The sequence below is a fragment of the Lithobates pipiens genome, unplaced genomic scaffold (assembly GCF_037356315.1).
Source record: "Lithobates pipiens isolate NorthernLeopardFrog02 unplaced genomic scaffold, aLitPip1_a1.2 Scaffold_16, whole genome shotgun sequence".
Taxonomy (NCBI): Eukaryota; Metazoa; Chordata; class Amphibia; order Anura; family Ranidae; genus Lithobates; species Lithobates pipiens.
This window is the reverse complement of record NW_027507748.1, coordinates 60,281,443-60,301,127: the sequence shown is the minus strand read 5'-3', so window position 1 is coordinate 60,301,127 and position 19,685 is coordinate 60,281,443. Positions and strand designations below refer to the sequence as shown.

General features: G+C 43.4%; 1 protein-coding gene across 1 annotated transcript in view; it reads right to left on the bottom strand.

The window, feature by feature from the left end:
* Positions 1-19,685, bottom strand: part of GART (phosphoribosylglycinamide formyltransferase, phosphoribosylglycinamide synthetase, phosphoribosylaminoimidazole synthetase) — a 71,144-nt gene that overhangs the window by 35,978 nt on the left and 15,481 nt on the right. Inside the window, exons 7-12 of the mRNA XM_077479953.1 lie at positions 18,555-18,680; positions 18,372-18,459; positions 15,406-15,491; positions 14,922-15,090; positions 9,366-9,597; positions 1,316-1,410 (exon numbers count right to left, since the gene is read on the bottom strand). Coding sequence (XP_077336079.1) covers positions 1,316-1,410; positions 9,366-9,597; positions 14,922-15,090; positions 15,406-15,491; positions 18,372-18,459; positions 18,555-18,680 — 796 coding nt within the window. The remainder of the gene's footprint in view (positions 1-1,315; positions 1,411-9,365; positions 9,598-14,921; positions 15,091-15,405; positions 15,492-18,371; positions 18,460-18,554; positions 18,681-19,685) is intronic.

The following is a 19,685-nucleotide window of genomic DNA, read 5'->3' as shown; positions in this document are numbered from 1 at the left end:
TATAATGCCCCATTGCTGGTGTCTGCGGGAGGAATAGTGCCCCATCATTGGGGTCAGTGGGAGAAATTGTTTCCACGTTGATGTTAGTAGCAGGAATTAAAGTGATTTTTTTTTTCTATAAAAAAAAAAATATATATATAAACTTTACAAACAAACATGTTATACTTAGCTGCCCTGTGCAGCGGATTTGCACAGAGCAGCCCGGATCCTCTTCTCAGGTCCCTCCCTCCTGTTGAATGCCCCAACAGCAAACAACTTGCTATGGGGGCACCCAAGCCAAAACGTGATGAATCCATTCAGACAAGGAGCTGTGGTTCGGCCCTGTACCCTCTCTCTCCGATTGGCTAAGACATAGCAGTGGCGCCATTGGCTCCCACTGCTGTCAAAGTCAGCCAATCAAGAGGGAGAGTCCTGGACAGCCAAGACACTCGTAGACATCGATGGACAGAGATAGGTCTCAGGTATGTATTAGGGAGGCTGCTGCACACAGAAGGCTTATGTTAATGCATAGAAAGCATTAAAATAAAACACCTTTGACTTTACAACCCCTTTAAGCCTCATTGTTGGTGTCAGTGGGAGGAAAGTGTCCCAAGGCCCAGATACAAGCAAACAAAGGGCCCCATCTGGTCCCTGGGCTTCAGTTTGGAGACCACTTGTCTAGAACATCTAGCCAGAAATAACTTTTCACAATAAAGAATTTATAAAATGTGTTTGTGACAATATTTTATTCAATCCTTACCTATTAAAACAATCAATAGGATGGAGGTTTTCAATACACTCAGATCAGACCACTAATCAATGACCCACCAACCGACGCTCCACTCCACTTAAGCCACACTATGCAATTAACCAAGGCCTTCCCTTCCTCCATTGGACAATAGGTGGGTGACAGTCTTGTACCTTGCAACCTTAATTATTACTGGACTCCATTACTGGTTTAACCTTAAGCTGTACTGTCAAAATGTTGAGATAAAATTAGAGGGGATTTGAAGGTAAAATTTGGCTAATGCCTAGACATACATTTTGACAATACAGACATTTATAGTTCCTAATTCACATTATGATGGAGAGATCATGCCTCTATAGGACATAACTAAACATTTCCGGTCTGACAAAAAGGTTCTTTGTCCTAGCAGACCTTGTGAGCAGCAGAAGGAACATCTAATCCAGTCTCTGCACTTCCTCCAGCTGCTTTGAGGAAACGCCTTCTTTAATTCACCCCTTTTACTATGTTCTCTGCAGAGATGGGAAACCCAAGACACCCGGTCCACATACAACTCTACAATACTTAGTCTACTGGATTGTTCTGGCTTACCTGGTCTAGCAGTGGCAGCAGCAAAAGGCTTAATTCTCTGCACCAGACTGTTCCCAGCCTCTATGTCCACACCACTGTCTTTGTAAGTCAGGGGCCTGTCAGGACACAGGGAAATATTAATACCCAAGGATCTAAAAATATAAAGGTATAGTTACAGCCAATAAAATCTACATTCACAGTAGAGAAAGGTACATACAGGGCCTGTAACAAATGCTAAAAGTGTATACAATTAGCAGGCTATTTGACTCAGTCTGCTTTACTAGGCTGCTGCATCATATATGGGGAAGCATTTCTTTTTTGTGAGACTGCAATTCTGGAGACTTATTTTCACATTTTTTGGGGTTGTGTTTGATATGTGCAAAGAGATCACACAAATACTTAAAGTATAATACGAAAATATGACAATACTTAACTAAAAATGCCGTTTCAACATGGAGTCCCCCTGCTTTTACGCAGCATGGCCGACCAGGTTTAGAAGCACGATTTGCAAGCTCTGGTGCAAGACTAGCCTATTCCAGTTTGGGCTGTGGTATTTAGACTTGTGTATAAGGAACAGACACGACACACACCCCCCCCCCCCCCCCCCCACGCCAAATCCCTCTGCAATATGATCACTCAAGGACTTGGTCAGTTTACAAATCACAGATTCCTAGAAGTCATTCAAGATTAATATTTTGGTTGAGGACTTAGATATTTATGAGGCCAACAATAAGGAATATGAAACATGCAATTTCCGATCAAGACTTCATGCTGCCATCAACCCTTTTTGCTCTTTGAGCTAGTAATGAATATCAAATTGTTGGTGCCCATTCACCCAGCACTCCCTCTTGTAGACCTTTAGCCATGCAGAGCAAGCTCCCCCAACCAAGATGCCAGCTTCACTTCTCAACTGGCTGCAGTACAAAAGCATAAAGAAGAATACTAGGCAATTACACAAGGATAATGAAGATTAGTTTAATAAGCTTTGAAAGAATACACAGAATTTAAAAAACAAACACACAGAGGGGACAGTCCTCGCAAGGATGACAACTCAAATAAATGTTGGCCCACACATGATCTCAGCACCTCTGTAGTTCATAAGTCAGGCACTGAAAATGTGTGACACAGCAGTGCTCACTTACAGGGCATTAAAAGTATGAGACTATTCTCCAGTAAAGTTCATCCAACCCAAACTTGCTCATCCAGGTCTTTGGACCCCTGCACAAAGCAAGGTCCATAAATAATTTGGGGGGAAGGGGGGTTGGGGGCTTCAGGGGTTGAGCTTTGCCCTTTAGTTCCAGTGAAGAGAACTCTTAAGGCATCAACATACCATGACATTTTGGACAATTTCATGTTCTCAGCTTTGTGGGAATAGTCTGGGGATGGCTCTTCCTGTTCCAACATGACTGTGCACCAGTGCACAAAGCAAGGTCCATAAAAGACATTAATGAACAAGTTTGGGGTGAAGGAACTTGACTGGCCTGCACATAGTCCTGACCTCAACCAGATAGAACACAGCAGAGAAGTCAGGCCTGCTCGTCCACATCAGCGTCTGACCTCACAAAATGCGCTTCCGGAAGAATGGTCAAACATTCCCATAGACACTCCTAAACCTTGTGGACATTTTTGACCATAGATAACCTTTAAAAGTGGCATGCAATTGGAGAATACAGCAAATCACTGTAAAATTTGTTGCACCTATAAAATCACATTCACATCTTTCACCAACAACCATTCTTCAGGTGTTGAATGTGGTTTCCTGTTCTATTAAATCCTACATTACATTTGTGAGAATACATTAACCTTACAGCTCACCTTCCAGTGCCCAGATCTGGAAGTGTGCCCATTCTGCACTATGTAGGACTGCCATATCTTGCCATCAAATGTATATCCCATATTAGCCATCTCCAGGAGGAGGCGGCCCTTCAGCATGTTAACCATGGCTCATCTGTTGCACTAAACCGTGATCTTCAGTTTTTTCCAGATTACAGGTGAAGTTTGTATGGCGGTGTCTCAAAGTGAAGGCCATTGTATATTCCAGGTTCAGTGCTTGTGCTGTTTCTGCAAAATTACCCCTTGATGTGAAGTTTCTTGTACTGCTACGATTCTTCTTGGAGAGGGTGTAGAGCCCAAAAACAAGGAATAAAAAAAGCATGCAGTGCAAACCATTCACAGTTTTGTGCTTTAATGGTGAATGCCACTTTCTTGTCTCAACAAACGTCTTGTGTAGGGTCAGTAGTGCCTCCAGAATATAGGTGCTGGAGGAAGAAGGAAGGAAAGAAAGGAAAGAAAGGAAAGAAAGGAAAGAAAGGAAAGAAAGGAAAGAAAGGAAAGAAAGGAAAGAAAGGAAAGAAAGGAAAGAAAGGAAAGAAAGGAAAGAAAGGAAAGAAAGGAAAGAAAGGAAAGAAAGGAAAGAAAGGAAAGAAAGAGAGAGCAACTCATCTTTGAAAGGAACTTCCCTCTCCCAAAACACACTTTGGGATTATCCCAAGGCCCGACATAACACAAATGTATATTAAATGTAGACACACCAAATGCATTTGTAGTGCTTTATTAGAAAAAATAATAATTGTAGACAATACAAAGTGTATGAATTGTTTGAGCACAACAGCAGTCATTGAGATAAGACCACCCCCCCACATAACACAACGCCAATATTAGCAGAAAATTTAGCCCAACAGATTCAGAACTACACATTTTAATTTGTGATCAAAGTCTAAGCTGCATACCCCCAAAACTGCAATCTGCTGGTGCTGTAAGAATACAAGCGGTGGACCGGGGAGGGGCACTCACCTGGAGTGTAGGCTACGCCTGCCCTTTTTACCCCTCCTCCGTTCATAGAAGCTCTACTATACCTTCCATCCATGAAAAACATAAAAATGGGAGGATGAGTGGATGGAAAGATCTGTTTAATTCATAAAGCACTTTTTTTTTTTTTTTTTATAGGAGCTATAGTACAGTTTGCATTAATGGAGGAGGGTGCAGAAAGGGCAGTCATATTCAGAACTCTTGATGAGTTTTGACCAAACTTTAGGCTTGAATAGGTCTTCGGTACAATTCCTTAAAAACGTTCAACGAAAACAAAAATATGAAATAAAATTTATGAAACAACTATTTAACTGTTAAAAACCGTACATTTTCCCAAAGTTGGCTGCATTTGCAGATTACACCAATAAAAAAAAAAAAAAAAAAAAAAAATTTTTAAATAAACACCCCCAACCACAGTAATTTCACACAGTAATTACCGAGAATTTAGTTTGACACTGACGTTATCAAAAATATCATTAAAACATTGACAGTGCTCAAAATCTCCCGACCAAGGCCTGGTTCCCACCTATGCAATTGAAATATACCTGAAAACCCCGTTGACACAGGCCCAAAGCTGTGAATTGGGCCTTTTATGTATTCCCTTGGTAGCTATTCACACGTGGTGGGGGAAAAAAGGTTTTATAAGAATTTGCAAGACAGGATTAGAGCCTTGTAGCTGAATTATGCATCATCTCTACACTGCCTATCCAACACGGTCTCGATAACATGCAAGGCGACCGATGTACAAAAGCCTACAGGAGGCATGTCACTGGCTCAAGCTTGTGCTCAATCTAAATACAGCAAGTACTATGCCACTGCTGCTCAGTTTTCATTGGGGTCCTGACCCAGGGTATGGCATTATGCTGACCCATCAGCTGCCAAGTACTAAATGCCATTATAGGAAATCCAGAGAGCGCAACATTTAAGCAAAAACCAAACATATCTAAAGAGATCAGATGGTCTCCAAGTTCACTTCAAGGGCTGTCAAATTTTTCTTAAGATATTAAGCTGACAGACATACACTATATTGCCAAAAATATTGGGACATCCCTCCAAATTATTATTCAGGATTTATATAGCGCCAACAGTTTGCGCAGCGCTTTACAATATGAGGGCAGACAGTACACTTACAATACAAATCAATACAAGAGGGATCAGAGGGCCCTGCTCGTTAGAGCTTACAATCTAGAAGGGAGGGTCAAGTTGAAACAAAAGGTATTAACTGTGGGGGGATGAGCTGATGGAGAAAATGAAAATACAGTTGTTAGGTGTGGGTGGGGTAGGCTTCTCTGAAGAGAAATGTTTTCAGGGATCGTCTAAAAGCTAATAACGTAGGAGATAAGCGGACAGATTGGGGTAGGGCATTCCATAGGATTGGGGAGGCTTTGGAAAAGTCCTGGAGGCGAGTATGGGAGGAGGTGATGAGGGAGCTAGAGAGCAGGAGGTCTTGAGAGGAACGAAGAGGACGAGTAGGTTGGTATTGAGAGACTAAGCTAGTGATGTAGCTGGGGGCAGAGTTGTGGATGGCTTTGTATGTAATTGTTAGTATTTTGAATTTAATTCTTTGGCTGAGTGGAAGCCAGTGGAGGGATTGACAGAGAGGGGTAGCAGACACAGAGCGATTGGTAAGGTGGATGAGTCTGGCAGCGGCATTTATAATGGATTGAAGAGGTGATAGACTATGTAGAGGTAAGCCAATGAGAAGGGAGTTGCAGTAGTCGAGGCGAGAGATGACCAGCGAGTGAAGAGCTTTGTTGTCTCATTGGTTAGAAAGGGGCGTATTTTGGAGATGTTGCAGAGGTTGAGGCGGCAGGATTTGGACAGTGATTGGATGTGTTGCTTGAAGGCGAGTTCAGAGTCCAGGACTACACCTAGAACCTTGGCATGAGGGGATGGGCTTATGGTTGTGCCATCAATTTTGACAGTGAGATCAGGGGGAAGGGGCATATGGGGGGAGGAAAAATTATAAGTTCGGTTTTGGATAGATTGATTTTGAGGAAGTGGTGTGACATCCAGACTGATATATCCGATAGTAAAATTAGTGATACGTGAGGAGACAGAGGGAGTGAGCTGAGGGGTAGAGAGATAGATTTGGGTGTCGTCAGCATAGAGGTGGTATTGGAAGCCGTGGGAGGCTATCAGTTGACCCAGGGAGGAGGTATAGATTGAAAATAGGAGTGGTCCAAGAACAGAACCTTGGGGGACCCCAACAGAGAAAGGAAGGAGGAGGAGGAGGAAGTAGAGTTGTAAGAAACGCTAAAGGTGCGGTTGGATAAGTAGGAAGAGAACCATCGTAGAGTACAGTCACGGAGACCAAAGGTGTGGAGTTTTTTGAGGAGGGGGGTGGTCAACCGTATCAAAGGCAGCAGAGCGGTCCAGGAGGAGGAGTACAGAATAATGTCGATTGGTTTTGGCCGTTAGTAGATCGTTTGTTAGTTTTAGGAGAGCAGTTTCTGTGGAGTGTTGAGGACGAAATCCAGACTGAAGGGGATCAAGAAGGCTATTTTTAGCGAGGTGGTCACTCAGTCGGTTGTAGACCAGACGTTCGAGTAGTTTGGATAAAAAGGGGAGCAAGGAGATGGGGCGTAGGTTGTTTGGATTGGATGGGTCCAGTGAGGGTTTTTTTAAGTATGGGTTTGACAAGTGCATGTTTTAGAGAGTTGGGGAAGATGCCAGAAGAGAGGGAGAGATTGAAGATGTGAGTTAGAGAGTGTAGCATAGAGTCAGAGGGTGAACGCAGCATTTGCGAGGGAACAGGATCCAGAGGGCAGGTGGTAAGGTGGACATTACCAAGTAGTTTCAAATCCAAATCATTGGATTCCGGTGTTCCAATCATCGCCATGGCCACAGGTGGGAAAAATCAGGCACCTAGGCATACAGACTGCTTCTACAAATGTTTTCAAAAGAATGGGTTGCTCTCAGGAGCTCAGTGAATTCAAGTGTGGTACCATGATAGGTTGCCACCTGTGCAAGAAGTCCATCTGTGAAATTTCCTTGCTACTAAAAATGTTCCGCGGTCAACTGTTATTGGTACTAGAACAAAGTGGAAGCAACTGGGAACAGCAGCTTGGCCACGAAGCAGTAGGCCGTGTAAAAATGAGCAAGGGTCAGAGCATGTTCAAGCTCACAGAAGTCGCCAAGTGCCTGCAGAGTCAATAGCTAACGACCTTCAGAGTGAGAGTGGGGTGGAGAAACTTGACTGACCTGCACCAAGTCCTGACCTCAACCCGATAGAACACCTTTTGGATGAATTAGAGTGGAGACTCCGAGCCAGGCACTCAATCAACATTAGTTCCTGACCTCAAACGTGCTTCTGTACGAATAGTCAAACACTCCTAAACCTTGTGGACAGTCTTCCCAGAAGAGTTGAAGCGGTTATAGCTGCAAAGGGTGGGCCAACTCAATATTGAACCCTACAGACTAAGACCGGGATGCAATTAAAGTTCACGTTCATGTAAAGGCAGGCGTCCCAATACTTTTGGTAATATTGTGTATATAAAAGGCAAAATATAAAACCAAAAAGCTTACATGGTTTTTGTAGCCAACACCACAGCACTGGCAGTTGTTTTTGCAATAAGTCTCCAAACACTGAGGCATCATTGGATTTGTAGCCTTTTCCTCTAACTTCTGGTACCGTGCTTTCAGTTCCGAGAACCTCTCACTCCCCACAAACATCACAAAACCCATGCATTGTCAGCAAGGTGAAAGACACGAGTAATAGAATGGGGACTTGTGGGCGGGTTGGTTTGTTAGATATCCAAGGGGAAAAAAAAAAAAAAAAAAAAAAAAAAAGGGGGGGGGGTATGACAGGGTTAAACCTCTCTCTACATTTACCCCAGCCATTCCTGGGCTCCTCCTTCCACCCTGTGCAGTATATAGGGAGATCTCTCTGCTCAGGGAGCTCTTCGCCAGGCCCTCATGGGAAGAATCGGGAGGCCAAGCTTGAAGAAGAAGCCACCAGCAACATCTGGAATGCACTTTAGGAAAGACTTCATGAGCCAGGCCTCTACCTCTTATGGATTCTCACCCATGGAACGTATGGATCTGGTAACCTGGGTCTAGTTCAGTGATGGCGAACCTTGGCACCCCAGATGTTTTGGAACTACATTTCCCATGATGCTCATGCATCATGGGAAATGTAGTTCCAAAACATCTGGGGTGCCAAGGTTCACCATCACTGGTCTAGTTGATCAGGAATGAACTGCATTACCAAGTTGTACAGTAAAAAGTCTGTTCAACTGATACATGCCTGGTCTAAAGTTATTCAAAAGTGGTGCATTGAGGTATAGGGCCTAGAAGAATAGGGCCTGTAAAGCACAAATGAGATGGAGAAAGTAATGGGCCCTAAAGCAATCGGGACCGAATCCATGGTACGGAGACTTCATGAACTTAACCATATGATACAGGAACAGGACACAAACTCACCAGTGTCCCCCTCTCAATGCTACATTCAGAAGACAAAGTGTGCAGGGATCAGGGACTCTGCATGTTGCTACACAACTGCACAAAGTGTATGGCTCACTTCTGTTTCAATATTTTTTATTGAAAAGTTGAATAAACAGGAACAAACAAGAGACTACAATCTGCTCCTTGTGCGCCCTCGCAGGGGCTACAAAGCATGAATGTAAAACCAAAGGGCCAGCCATCACATTATACTTATAATAAACAGAAGAAAAAAAGAGGGAATACGAGTAGGGGATGATATCAAGACTGGTTCCAGAACCAGGCAACTCGTTCCCTCGTCGTTTCCGGAGGGCGTGTATGGCTCACTTCTAAGTCAAGGTCCTGCCTTAAATATTGAACTTCACATGACCATGCCTAGTCCCAGACATTAGCAAGCATGTACATGGCAAAAAGGCCGCAAAAAAGGCACACAAACCAAATATCTACGACAATTTTTTATGCAAATTTTACATTGCCCCCGCAAATGTCAGATGGGGTAAGGGAGGGTAATAAGCACTTTGCCCCATTGGGAGATTACTTTTCACTTCCTGTCCCACAGCCAAAACAGAAAGCAAGAGGAAATCCCACGAAGGCTCACGTGAATTGGTGTACCCCATTGTAAGATTTCCCCTCCATTTTCTGTTCTGGTGACAACCCAAAACAAGACAGAGGGTGAGTTTTCCTAACGGGGACACTGATAGTAATAAAACCTGACAGGTGTTCTATCTTCATGCTATCGGGGGGGGGGGGGGGGGATAATTCCTTTGGTTACATTTTAAAAGGGCTTTAAACCAAAGTTTCAATCTTCCTATACACACACCTGTTTTGCCTGAGATAAGCGATAGCTCGGTAACCAATGTCCTTTCTGTATATCGCATCCTTAAACTGTATGGTGGCTACTCCTTTGTTGGCTTCTTTCAAAGCAGATACCAAGTCCTTCTTGATGGCAGTGACAGTAAGAACCCGGCCGCCGCTGGTTACCACCTTTCCGTCCTTCAGCACGGTGCCAGCATGAAACACCTCCAGACCAAGCTCTTTGGCTTGAGAAAGCCCTAAAAACAAACAAGGATATAAAAAAGGATGATTGAGCACAACTAACACAGAAAGCTAAACCTAAAAAAATTGGACCAGCGCCCACCACAACCCAAAATACATATCGCTATGGATGATATATGCAACAGATTAGAATAAACCGGTTAAATAAATAAAAAAAAAAAAAAAAAAAAAAAAAAAAGCGCCTTTCCTCACATCAGTACATAAAAGTGGACCTGGATCTCCTAAGCCCAAAAAAGTGAAGCTTTAAAAGCAGTATGAGCACCCAGCAAGCCCCCCCCCCCCCCCCCAAAATATATAAAGAAATAACATTTGTCACATTTAAAAAGGATTCAGACCATCAAACTACATTTTATTACATAAAGATAATCTAAGTAAATAGAAAATTATGGTTTTTAAAATGATGATTTTATTTTATTTTTTTAAAGGAAAAAAAAAAAAGAAAAAAAGCTGTCCAAACCTGCCTGGCCCTACGTGAAAAAGGTATTTGCCGCATAAACCTAATCACTGGTTGTGTCACCCTTGGCAGAAACAACTGCAATCAAGCATCTGCAATAACGGCAATGAGTCTTTCACATCGCTTTGGAGGAATTTTGCCCCACTCTTTGCAGAATGGTTTTAATTCAGCCACATTGGAGGATTTTCTGTTTCAATATGTTTATTGAGAATTTTTGAATAAACAGTAATAAACAAGAGATTACAATCTACTCCTTGTGAGCCCTCGCAGGGGCCACTAATCATGAATACAAACCCAAAGGGCAAACCATCACAGTATATTTCTAGTAAACTCGAGATAAGGAAGGGAGATGAGCAAGAGATGAAATCGAGACTGGTTCAGTACCAAACAACTCGTTCCTTTGTTGTTTCCTGCGGGTAAGCCCTTTTCCTACTACCCCCATCCATGGGTGGCAGCAGTTTCTATTAGCAATGGGAGAGATTACTAAGGAGAGTGAAGAGAGATAGGGAACAGAAGGAAGGGTAAAGGGAAAAAAAAAGGGGGAGGAAAGGAAGGGGGGAAGCTCGGGCTCGGATGCCCCGCCAGGGGAATTTAGACCAAGCCCAGGCATGCCGCTTGGAGCGTGGGGAACTCATAGGAGATCCACGGCTCCCAGATCTTTAGAAATTTAGCATGTGAATCATGGACAATACTGGACATACGTTCCTGAAGTAACATAGCAGTCATGCGTGTCTTAACCCCTTGAAAATCTACCCGTTGCGACTTCCAGGCTTGGGCAATGGCCCGCTTGGCCGCTATAAATAGATAGGTAGCCAGCTTCTGTTGAGGGCCGCGCAAGCCAGGAACCGGGCAATGTAGGAGAGCTAGCCTAGCGTCCCTTCGGATTGTTAGATGAAAGAGTGTCTGCAGTAAGCCAAAAACCCTAGACCAGAACCCCACCAACCTTGGGCAAGCCCACCATGTGTGCATGACATCACCTCGCTGTCCACAGTTGCGGAAGCATCTGTCAGTACTCCCAGGGAATGCCCGAACCGTGCGGGCAGGTACCCAATACCATCGGAACATTACTTTATATGCGGCCTCTAGGGTATTTGTGTTGAACGAGCATTTGGCGACCGTGTTCCAGGCTCTGTTCCAATCCTCTGGGTCTACAGGGGCTTAAGGTCTTTTTCCCATTGAGTCATATAAGAGAGGGGTGCCGATGGCGAGCGACCATTCAGGGAGGCATAAATGGCCGAAATGAGGCCCGGGGAGTGATGGCACGTATGTTCAAAAAAAGTTTTTGGAAGGGATAGGTGGACGTGCGGCGCAATGTTACAATCCAGTGCTTTAATTGGATAAAGTGATAATGCTCCGTAACCGGCGCCCCCTGCATTTCCCTGATAATCTCCCAGGAGGGGAATGAAAGTGAAGAAAGAAAATTTTGGACTTGTGGGTAGCCATGCGAAGACCACCAGGAGAATGCTTGGGGCTCCACCAGACCGGGTGGGAAAAGAGGGTTATGAGTGATGGGGAGTAGGGGTAGGAAGGGGGACATCAGATTGTTAGCAGAGCAAACTGAGTCCCACACCTGCAGACCATGAAGCAGCATGGGGCTCAGGGAGGGAGGGCGCAGATTTCTGGGGAGCCAGAGGAGTGCCTGAAGTGAACACGGGTCAGAACCAGGCACCTCCAGGAGCACCCACAGAGGAACATCCGTGGTTGCATGAAGCATGGTCAATGGGGAGATCTGGGCCGCTATGTAGTATTTAGATATTGGGGACCCCCAGGCCTCCCCGGAGCCTATGGGTATAAAGGGTCGCTCTAGGTACCCTGGGGCGTTTGCGCGCCCATATAAATTGGAGGATCCTATTCTGCAGGAGTCGGAGGAAAAAAGCGGGTACCCGGACAGGTAAAGTGCGAAAATAATAAAAGGACTTTGGGAAGGATCGTCATCTTCGCCGCTGAGATCCTCCCTACCCAGGAGAGTGAGGGAAATTGCCAGGCTTGCATAAGGGTGGACACCATGCGTAATAGGGGATAATAATTGGCAGAGAAAAGGGAAGAATAGGCTGGCGTCAATTTGACCCCTAAATAGTCAATCGAGTGGGATGCCCAACGATAGGGAAAATGGTCCTGAAGTCGCTGTACCAGTTCCAGAGGGAGGTTAACATTCAGCGTTGTGGTTTTGGAGGGGTTAATTTGAAGACCTGAGAAGGCTGAAAATTGGTCTAATACACATTGGAGGATTTTTAAACATGAACAGCCTGTTTAAGGTCACGCACAGCATCTCAATTTGATTCAAGCCTGGACTGACTAGGAAGCTCCAAAACCATCTTTTTTTTAAGCCATTCAGAGGTGGACTTGCTGGTTAGATAATTGTCCTGCTGCATAACCCAAGTGCACTTGAGCTCGAGGTCACAAACTGATGGCCGGACATTCCCCTTCAGGATTTTCTGGTAGAGCGCACAATTCATGGCTCCATCAATTATAGAAAATTGTCCAGGTCCTGCAGCCCCAGACCATTACACTACCACCACGTTTGACTGTTGGTGTGATGTTTTTTGCGAAAATCTGTTAGTTCTACTTCAGATGCGACAGGACGCAGGCACATGTTCCAAAAAGTTAAAAAAACTTTTGTCACATCAGTCCACAGAATATTTGCCAAAAAGTCTTGGGGATATTCAAGATGTTTTCAGGCAAATGTGAGATGAGCCTTTGTGTTTTTTGGTCAGCAGTGGCTTTTGTCTTGGAGCTCTCACATGGATGCCATTTTTGCCCAGTCACTTTCTTATTGTTGAATCGTGAACACAGATTTTACCTGAGGCAAGTGAGGCCTGCAGTTCTTTAGATGTTGTTCTGGGTTCTTTTATGACCTCCTGCATGAGTTGTCCTTGTGCTTTTCCTGGCCACTCCTGGTTAAGGTTCACCACTGTTCCAAATTTTCTCCATTTGTGGATACCGTGGCTGTGGACACCGCGGCTGTGGACACTGCGGTTCACTAGAGTCCCAAAGCCTTATGCCGCGTACACACAATCAGAATTCTCGTCGCATTTTCCGATGAAGAGCTCTCATCTGTCTTTTTCTGGCCAGAATTCAGATCGTGTGTACGCGGCATTAGAAATGGTTTTATAACCCTTTCCAGACTGATACATGGCAATTTGTTTGTTTCTCATCGGTTCTTGGAATCCTGTAGTGTTAAATACACTAGCAGATTTATATGGGATTGACTATCATATTAAAGTGACCCTCCAGCTAACACTTTTTTTTTCTCCGTTTGGGATAAAGGTTTTACATTGATGAATACAACGGGATCATTGTAAGCAACCCTGTCAGCAGTAAATGGTTTGTCTTATCCCTCTATCTGCCACTTTTGCTGGACAGTTTTGTCGTGCTCTGGAAGTTGAAAAAAATATAAGACTAGCTGGCTGAATCTAACACCACTTTAAGGGCTCATGCACACAGGATATTTTTGCAGCTTCATTTGGGGGGGGGGGGGGGGGGGGGGGGGTCTGGCGTATTTTTTTAATTATTTTTTTTAACTCCCTCCGAACTCTCCATGTTACCCATTGTGTAAATGCACAAAAACATTCAGTTGGGAGGCATAAGTGTTTAGTGGCAGAAAAACAAAAAAACACACACACGCCAATAGTTTGGCTGTAAAAATGCAAAAACATGGCTAAATGCTGTAACAAGCTTTTAGCTGATTGACGTTTTTACATGGGGAGCGGTTTTACTAGAATAATAAAAAAACAAACACCACACACGGCTAAAAACATGTTTTTACATCTGCTTTTTCTAAACGTCCTTTGTGCATGAGCCCCAATATCATCTAGAAGTGTTAATTGTAACAAATTGGTAACTTGGAGAAAGGGGAAGAAAATATATTTTACAAATTTATTCAGAAAAAAAGCAATACATTTCCTGTGCTGTGAACCTATAGTTTAATGTAAAGAAAAAAAAAAAAATGAAGGTTTGAAAATAAAATTCTGTTAATTTGTTCCTTTTTCGCCACCTAACAGCTTCTTGAGCATTACCCCACCAGTCACCAGTGGGGTAGCTCAGTCATGAACAAGCAAAGTCCTGATTGTCTACCAAGACACAGCAGAGTAGAGCAAAGAATGGTACATCGGTAATGAGGAAAAGATCAGCTGCAGGGAAACCACATATTATACTGTAAACTCAAAACGTCAGTTTTCTTTTTTGGTACACAGTGCCAAGCACTCAAGTTATGTGCAATGGTATGAATTCTATTACCTGCAGAAGGCTGCTTCTGGTTAACAAAAAAAATTATATATATATATATATATATATATATATATATATATATATATATATATATATATATATATATATATATATAATCTTCGTTGCCCGCTTCCTTCGTGGCTGCAGAATATTGCTCTGAGCAGTTATCTTTTGGTGCTGTCAGAGTTAACAGCAGCCACTGTTACTGAGAACAGTTGCACTAATTCTGCCCCCTATGCCATACACAGAACTGGATAGCAGGATCTCCACCACCCATCCACAGAATGCTATGCATCTCGAAAGAGCAGGGTCAACAATGGAAAAAGCAGAGAGGGGCAGGCAAGCGGTGCACCATTTCTCAGGAGCAGCAGCTGCTGCTCAGGGTATTTTCTTGAGGTGCTGGAACTGAAATTTAAACAGAAGCAGCCACCTGCAGGTAATGGGATATAAACCATTACACATAATGTGTAAAATTCAGTTATAATTCGTATGAAGCTCTGGTATGAAAAGTATCAGTGAAGCTGCCAAGGTCTGAGATACTGCACCAACATGACAATCACACGGGCCAAGAAAAAATAAAATAAAAAAAATGTATGTATTAAAGAAAAATTGCACAGTGCACTTGATACAAGATCTTACCTGTGATTTCCAGGCCTTTGGCATAGCTACCAGGATATCCCCCGCTAGCCATAACTACAGTAACTGCAGCATGGGCCTTCCGCCACACTGGCATAGAAGCAGCAAGGCGTCCATCTAGAGTGGCCTGGATAACTTCATACAAGTCACTCTGAAGAAGCGGCAGTATCACCTTGAAAAACAGTTAAAAGACAAAAAAACAAAAACACTGATTCCTATTTGAAATACACATGCAATGGTGAGAGATCACTTTCATGAGGAATTGGATTTTAACAAAGTGATTTTTGCATTGGTCTCCTACCTCACTGTAGCCAATATAATCTACATGCCTCATCTTAACCCCTTTGTGCCCAAAACAAATCTTAATGCCCAAGACCAAAAAGGAGTGGGGTGCCGACATCACGGTAACCCCGGACAAGCAAGCATCAGGGGCGCAACTCTTTAACGTTGCATTTCATGAATATGAGCACAAGCAAGTGTTACTCACCTGACATTCCGGATCTCCAAATCGGCAGTTAAACTCAAGCACCTTCGGTCCATCGTTGGTAAGCATAATACCAGCATAAAGAATGCCTGAAAACACATAAGACTTGTCATAACTGCAAATACAGCAAGACAGTTATTACAGTCAATAACAGTGTCTTTTATAACCTGCTCCATATAATACTTACCATAAGCCTGGTTCAGACAGGCTTCCTCCATTTTGTGCAAACAGTTCCCCAAAGTCTATTCAGTGATCTGGTCATTGGTTTCACAAATTATAATGAAGGACCAATAATGGGAAAAGGAATTTGTAATGTATCTGGGCATTAAATAGTCTCCACCAGACAATTAAAGATACACATTTGCATTTAAATATTAGATAACAGAAAAAGGACATAAAAACCAGTAGGGGGCTACTCACACATGCAAATAAATGAGAGAGATATATATATATATATATATATATATATATATATATATATATATATATATATATATACACACACACACACATACACACACACACACACATTCACACACACCAAGAGATGTTACATTGAAGTAGCCAACATGTTTTGCTTCGTAACCAACTCAGAATCTTTAAGCCATTCAGGACATCCGGATTAAGGGGAGACCAAAAGTAACCCACATCGCAGGCAATGACTGCATTGCACAGATAACACTGTCAATCACAGGTCTATTAATATAGATGCTCCTCACTTAGGATGAAAAATAGGGCTCCATTAAGGGATCGGTTCACTCCCTCCATATACATGGTAGATTTAATCATCGGTTGGCAGTCCTATCCCAAGAAATACTACAAGTATAGGTGTCACATGAGATCACCCATGTGGAGATATAGGAAAATGAGTGTTGTCCTGCGGAAACCACCTATTGTGGGAAATGTCCAGGTCTCCTCAGGATCACTGCACATCAGCATAGGATCTTATGCGTTCGCCCCTACGGGTTTAGGTTTATATGTCTGTCTTTTTCTAGTACCTAATAAATATTCACATGCAAATATGCATCTTTAATTGTCTGGAGGAGACCATTTAAACGCCCAGATCCATTAAATATTCATTTTCCTATTGTTTATATTGAGGGTTGGCACTTCAAGAAAATATTATCCTAACTAAAGTATATGGGCCTAGACTATACAATTTTACTATAACGAAGGATCAATAGTACTGCATTGTACGCATGGAACCACCCACAACCCTGAGCACCCAAGGGAAGGGAAGAGTTCCATAACAAGGAATAAGATAAATATTACACCTGTGTCAGGAAAGCCATGCTCAAAAAGAATGCGCTTGTACACAGAAGGGTCCATAGAACTGTGCACAGCATTAGGACTCTGCATGCATCTACACAAGCTAAAGGTTCATTGCAGAGTGGTCATCAGCTCATGCTGCTTATGACCTGATCCTGTATTCATCTGTATCTTGACATGGCTTTCTGTTCCTGATCTTCTGTTGACTCTAGCACTGACCCTGGCTTGGCTCCAATACTGCTCCTGGTTCTAGACCAGAAACCGCCTGCAGTCAGCAAGTCAGCTTCAGCTCTGCATCTGCCAACATAAAGATATTCTGAACCAAATATTTTAACGGCACCCATGCCACTCTGTGCCCTGTTATACACAGCCATAATCCCAGGGGAAATAGGACAAGAGGCGTAAGGACAGCCCGCTCATCAACACGGCCTTGACCAGGTACGGGACAACCTTATTCTCCTACCTCCTAGACTTAAAGGACAAGTCCATCTTTGGAACATCTTACATGTTCCAGCTCCTGCCTCCTCTCTCCTCCACTACCCCTGCCCTCGCTGTGACAACTTTCTCCCCTCATCTGCTGTCAGAATAATAAAAATAAAAAAATAATTGGTCATGCGGGAATCCACCCACACAGTGGCGTCAATCATTCACAGAGTTATGTGAATGAATGACAAAAGTACCATCAGCCTCTGCGGTCAACGAGCTTGTATTTCTCAATGAACTGCGAGGACACTGGTGAGTGCTCACGTAGTTCATAGATTCTTCCTGCCATACAGTAACTGACTGACATACAATTGCCGAGTGTCTGCAGGAGCCTGACATTGCATCCATCATTTGGAATTCTCGGGTGCAGTGCCTTACAGGCTGCATTAAAAAATAATAAATGCACATTTTTTAATCTGCAAAGAGATTGCTATGTGTTTTTTTTTTTTGTAAAAGTTGAAGTTCTCCTTTAACATGCATTTGAGCCTGGTAGTAGGAGAGGGTGCACTGCAAGAGTATTTTTTAGGGCTGTGGAAATTAACGATTAATCGTTCATTTTTTTTTGATCGGTAGGCTGCCTGCCCTGGGGCCGCAGCACTCCTCTCCCTCCACTATATGTCATACACAGTCTGCGGGTATCGCCCTCTGTGCGTCTCCGAGCCGAGTGTGAAAACCTTGCCGAGCTGTGATAAGTCCTGCCCTCCTCCTAGATCAGCTTGTGTGATAGACGCAGTGTTCTGTCCATCACACAAGGTGATCTAGGAGGAGGGCGGGACTTTTCTCACATCGCGGCCAAAGATTTCACACTCAGCTCAGAGACACACAGTGGGAGATGCCCGCAGACTGTAATCCAGGCACAGACTATAGTGAGGCTGTGATTATGGGCATAGTGAGGCCACGTTTATAACGTCCTAGCCATGCCCCGCTAAGTCCGGCTTCGGCCGTTGCCATAACAAAAGGTGCTAAATCAGCTAAAAAGTAGTTGGATCTGTATGTGCGTTCTAATTAATCAGAATTAGTCGATCGGTTAAAAAAGAAAATTAATCGAACACGAAAATTTTAATCAGTAACAACCCTAGTATTTTTTTTTTTTTAAATAAATAAAAATAAAGTATAGCTTCTGGAATAGGTTATAGCTAATGTTTTACTCATCAGTAGGAAACCATTCTGCCTTCTAAAAGTATTGAAATTACACTAAACTACTACACTGATCTTACCTATATATGGCGTTCCCTCTTTCCGAATTCCATCTACAGATTTCTGCAGCACTGTATCCCGGATTTCCGCAAGCAATGCCTCCGATATCTGAAGTAACAAGAGTTAGATGATTTTATGCTATTCAAGTAACAATTATTTTGGAACTAGTGCATGTTGTTGCAGAAGCATTTTCCAGCCCATACCTGGGGTGTAGGGCAGTAAGCTCCCATCCCTCCTGTGTTAGGGCCTTGATCCTCATCCATTAATCTTTTATGATCCTGGGCTGGAGGCATGGGAGCAACAGTGACCCCATCTGTGAAACAGAGGCACTGCAACAGAATAACCAGCATTTCAGTTGATTTCACAGTAACGAACAATAATTTTTTATTAAAGGTATTTATATAGCACAGACAAATTAAGCAGCACTTTTAATATTGTACAGTCACATCAGCCAATGCCCTCAATGAGCTTACAATCGAAGGTCCCCCATCTCACATACTGGGGCCAATTTAGACAGGAGTCAATCAACCCATTAGTAGGGCTTTGGAGTATGGGAGGAAACAATAGTATTCAGAAGAAATCTATGCAAGTACAAGAAGTACATGCACTCAATGCAGATAGTGTCCCGACTGGGATTTGAGTCGTGACCCCAGTACTGCAGGGCAGATATGCTAACCACCAAGTGATTGTGCTGCCCATTAATTACGTTTACCATGCTTAAAGTTTTTTTATTTTTTTTAATTAACAAAATAAACTTTACAAAAACGGGTTTTGCACAGAGTGGCCCCGATCTTCCTTCTCTGGGGTCCCCCGGCAGCGCTCCTGGCGCCTCCCTCTTCATCGGGTGCCCCCATGGAGAGCCGATTTCAATGGGGGGCACCCATGCAGACACGCTCCCATTGACTCAGAAAGCAGGACTCAGCCCCACTCCCTCGTGTCACTGGATTTGATTGACAGAAACAGAGCAAATCTATCCAATGAAGACCTGAGACAGCAGCTGGAGCTGATGGACTCGTAACTGGAATGATCGGTTCAAGTAAGAAAAAGGGGGGCTCCGGGAAGCAGCTGCAGCATGGGTTTTCACCTTCATGCATTAAGGTGAAAACCCATGAGACTTTACAGCTCCTTTAAGACACACTCCAATTATTCACACCCTAGTTGTAGTCTAATTGTGCATGCTCCTGACCTACCCACATGTCATCTACAGCAGAAAGTTTCTCTACCAACTGCACTCCCAGATTTGAATTCTCATATTTAAGAGGACTTCACAGAAACCATTCATTTACACATCTTGGAGATTGATACAACAATCACAGCATTAGTCGTTCACTGAA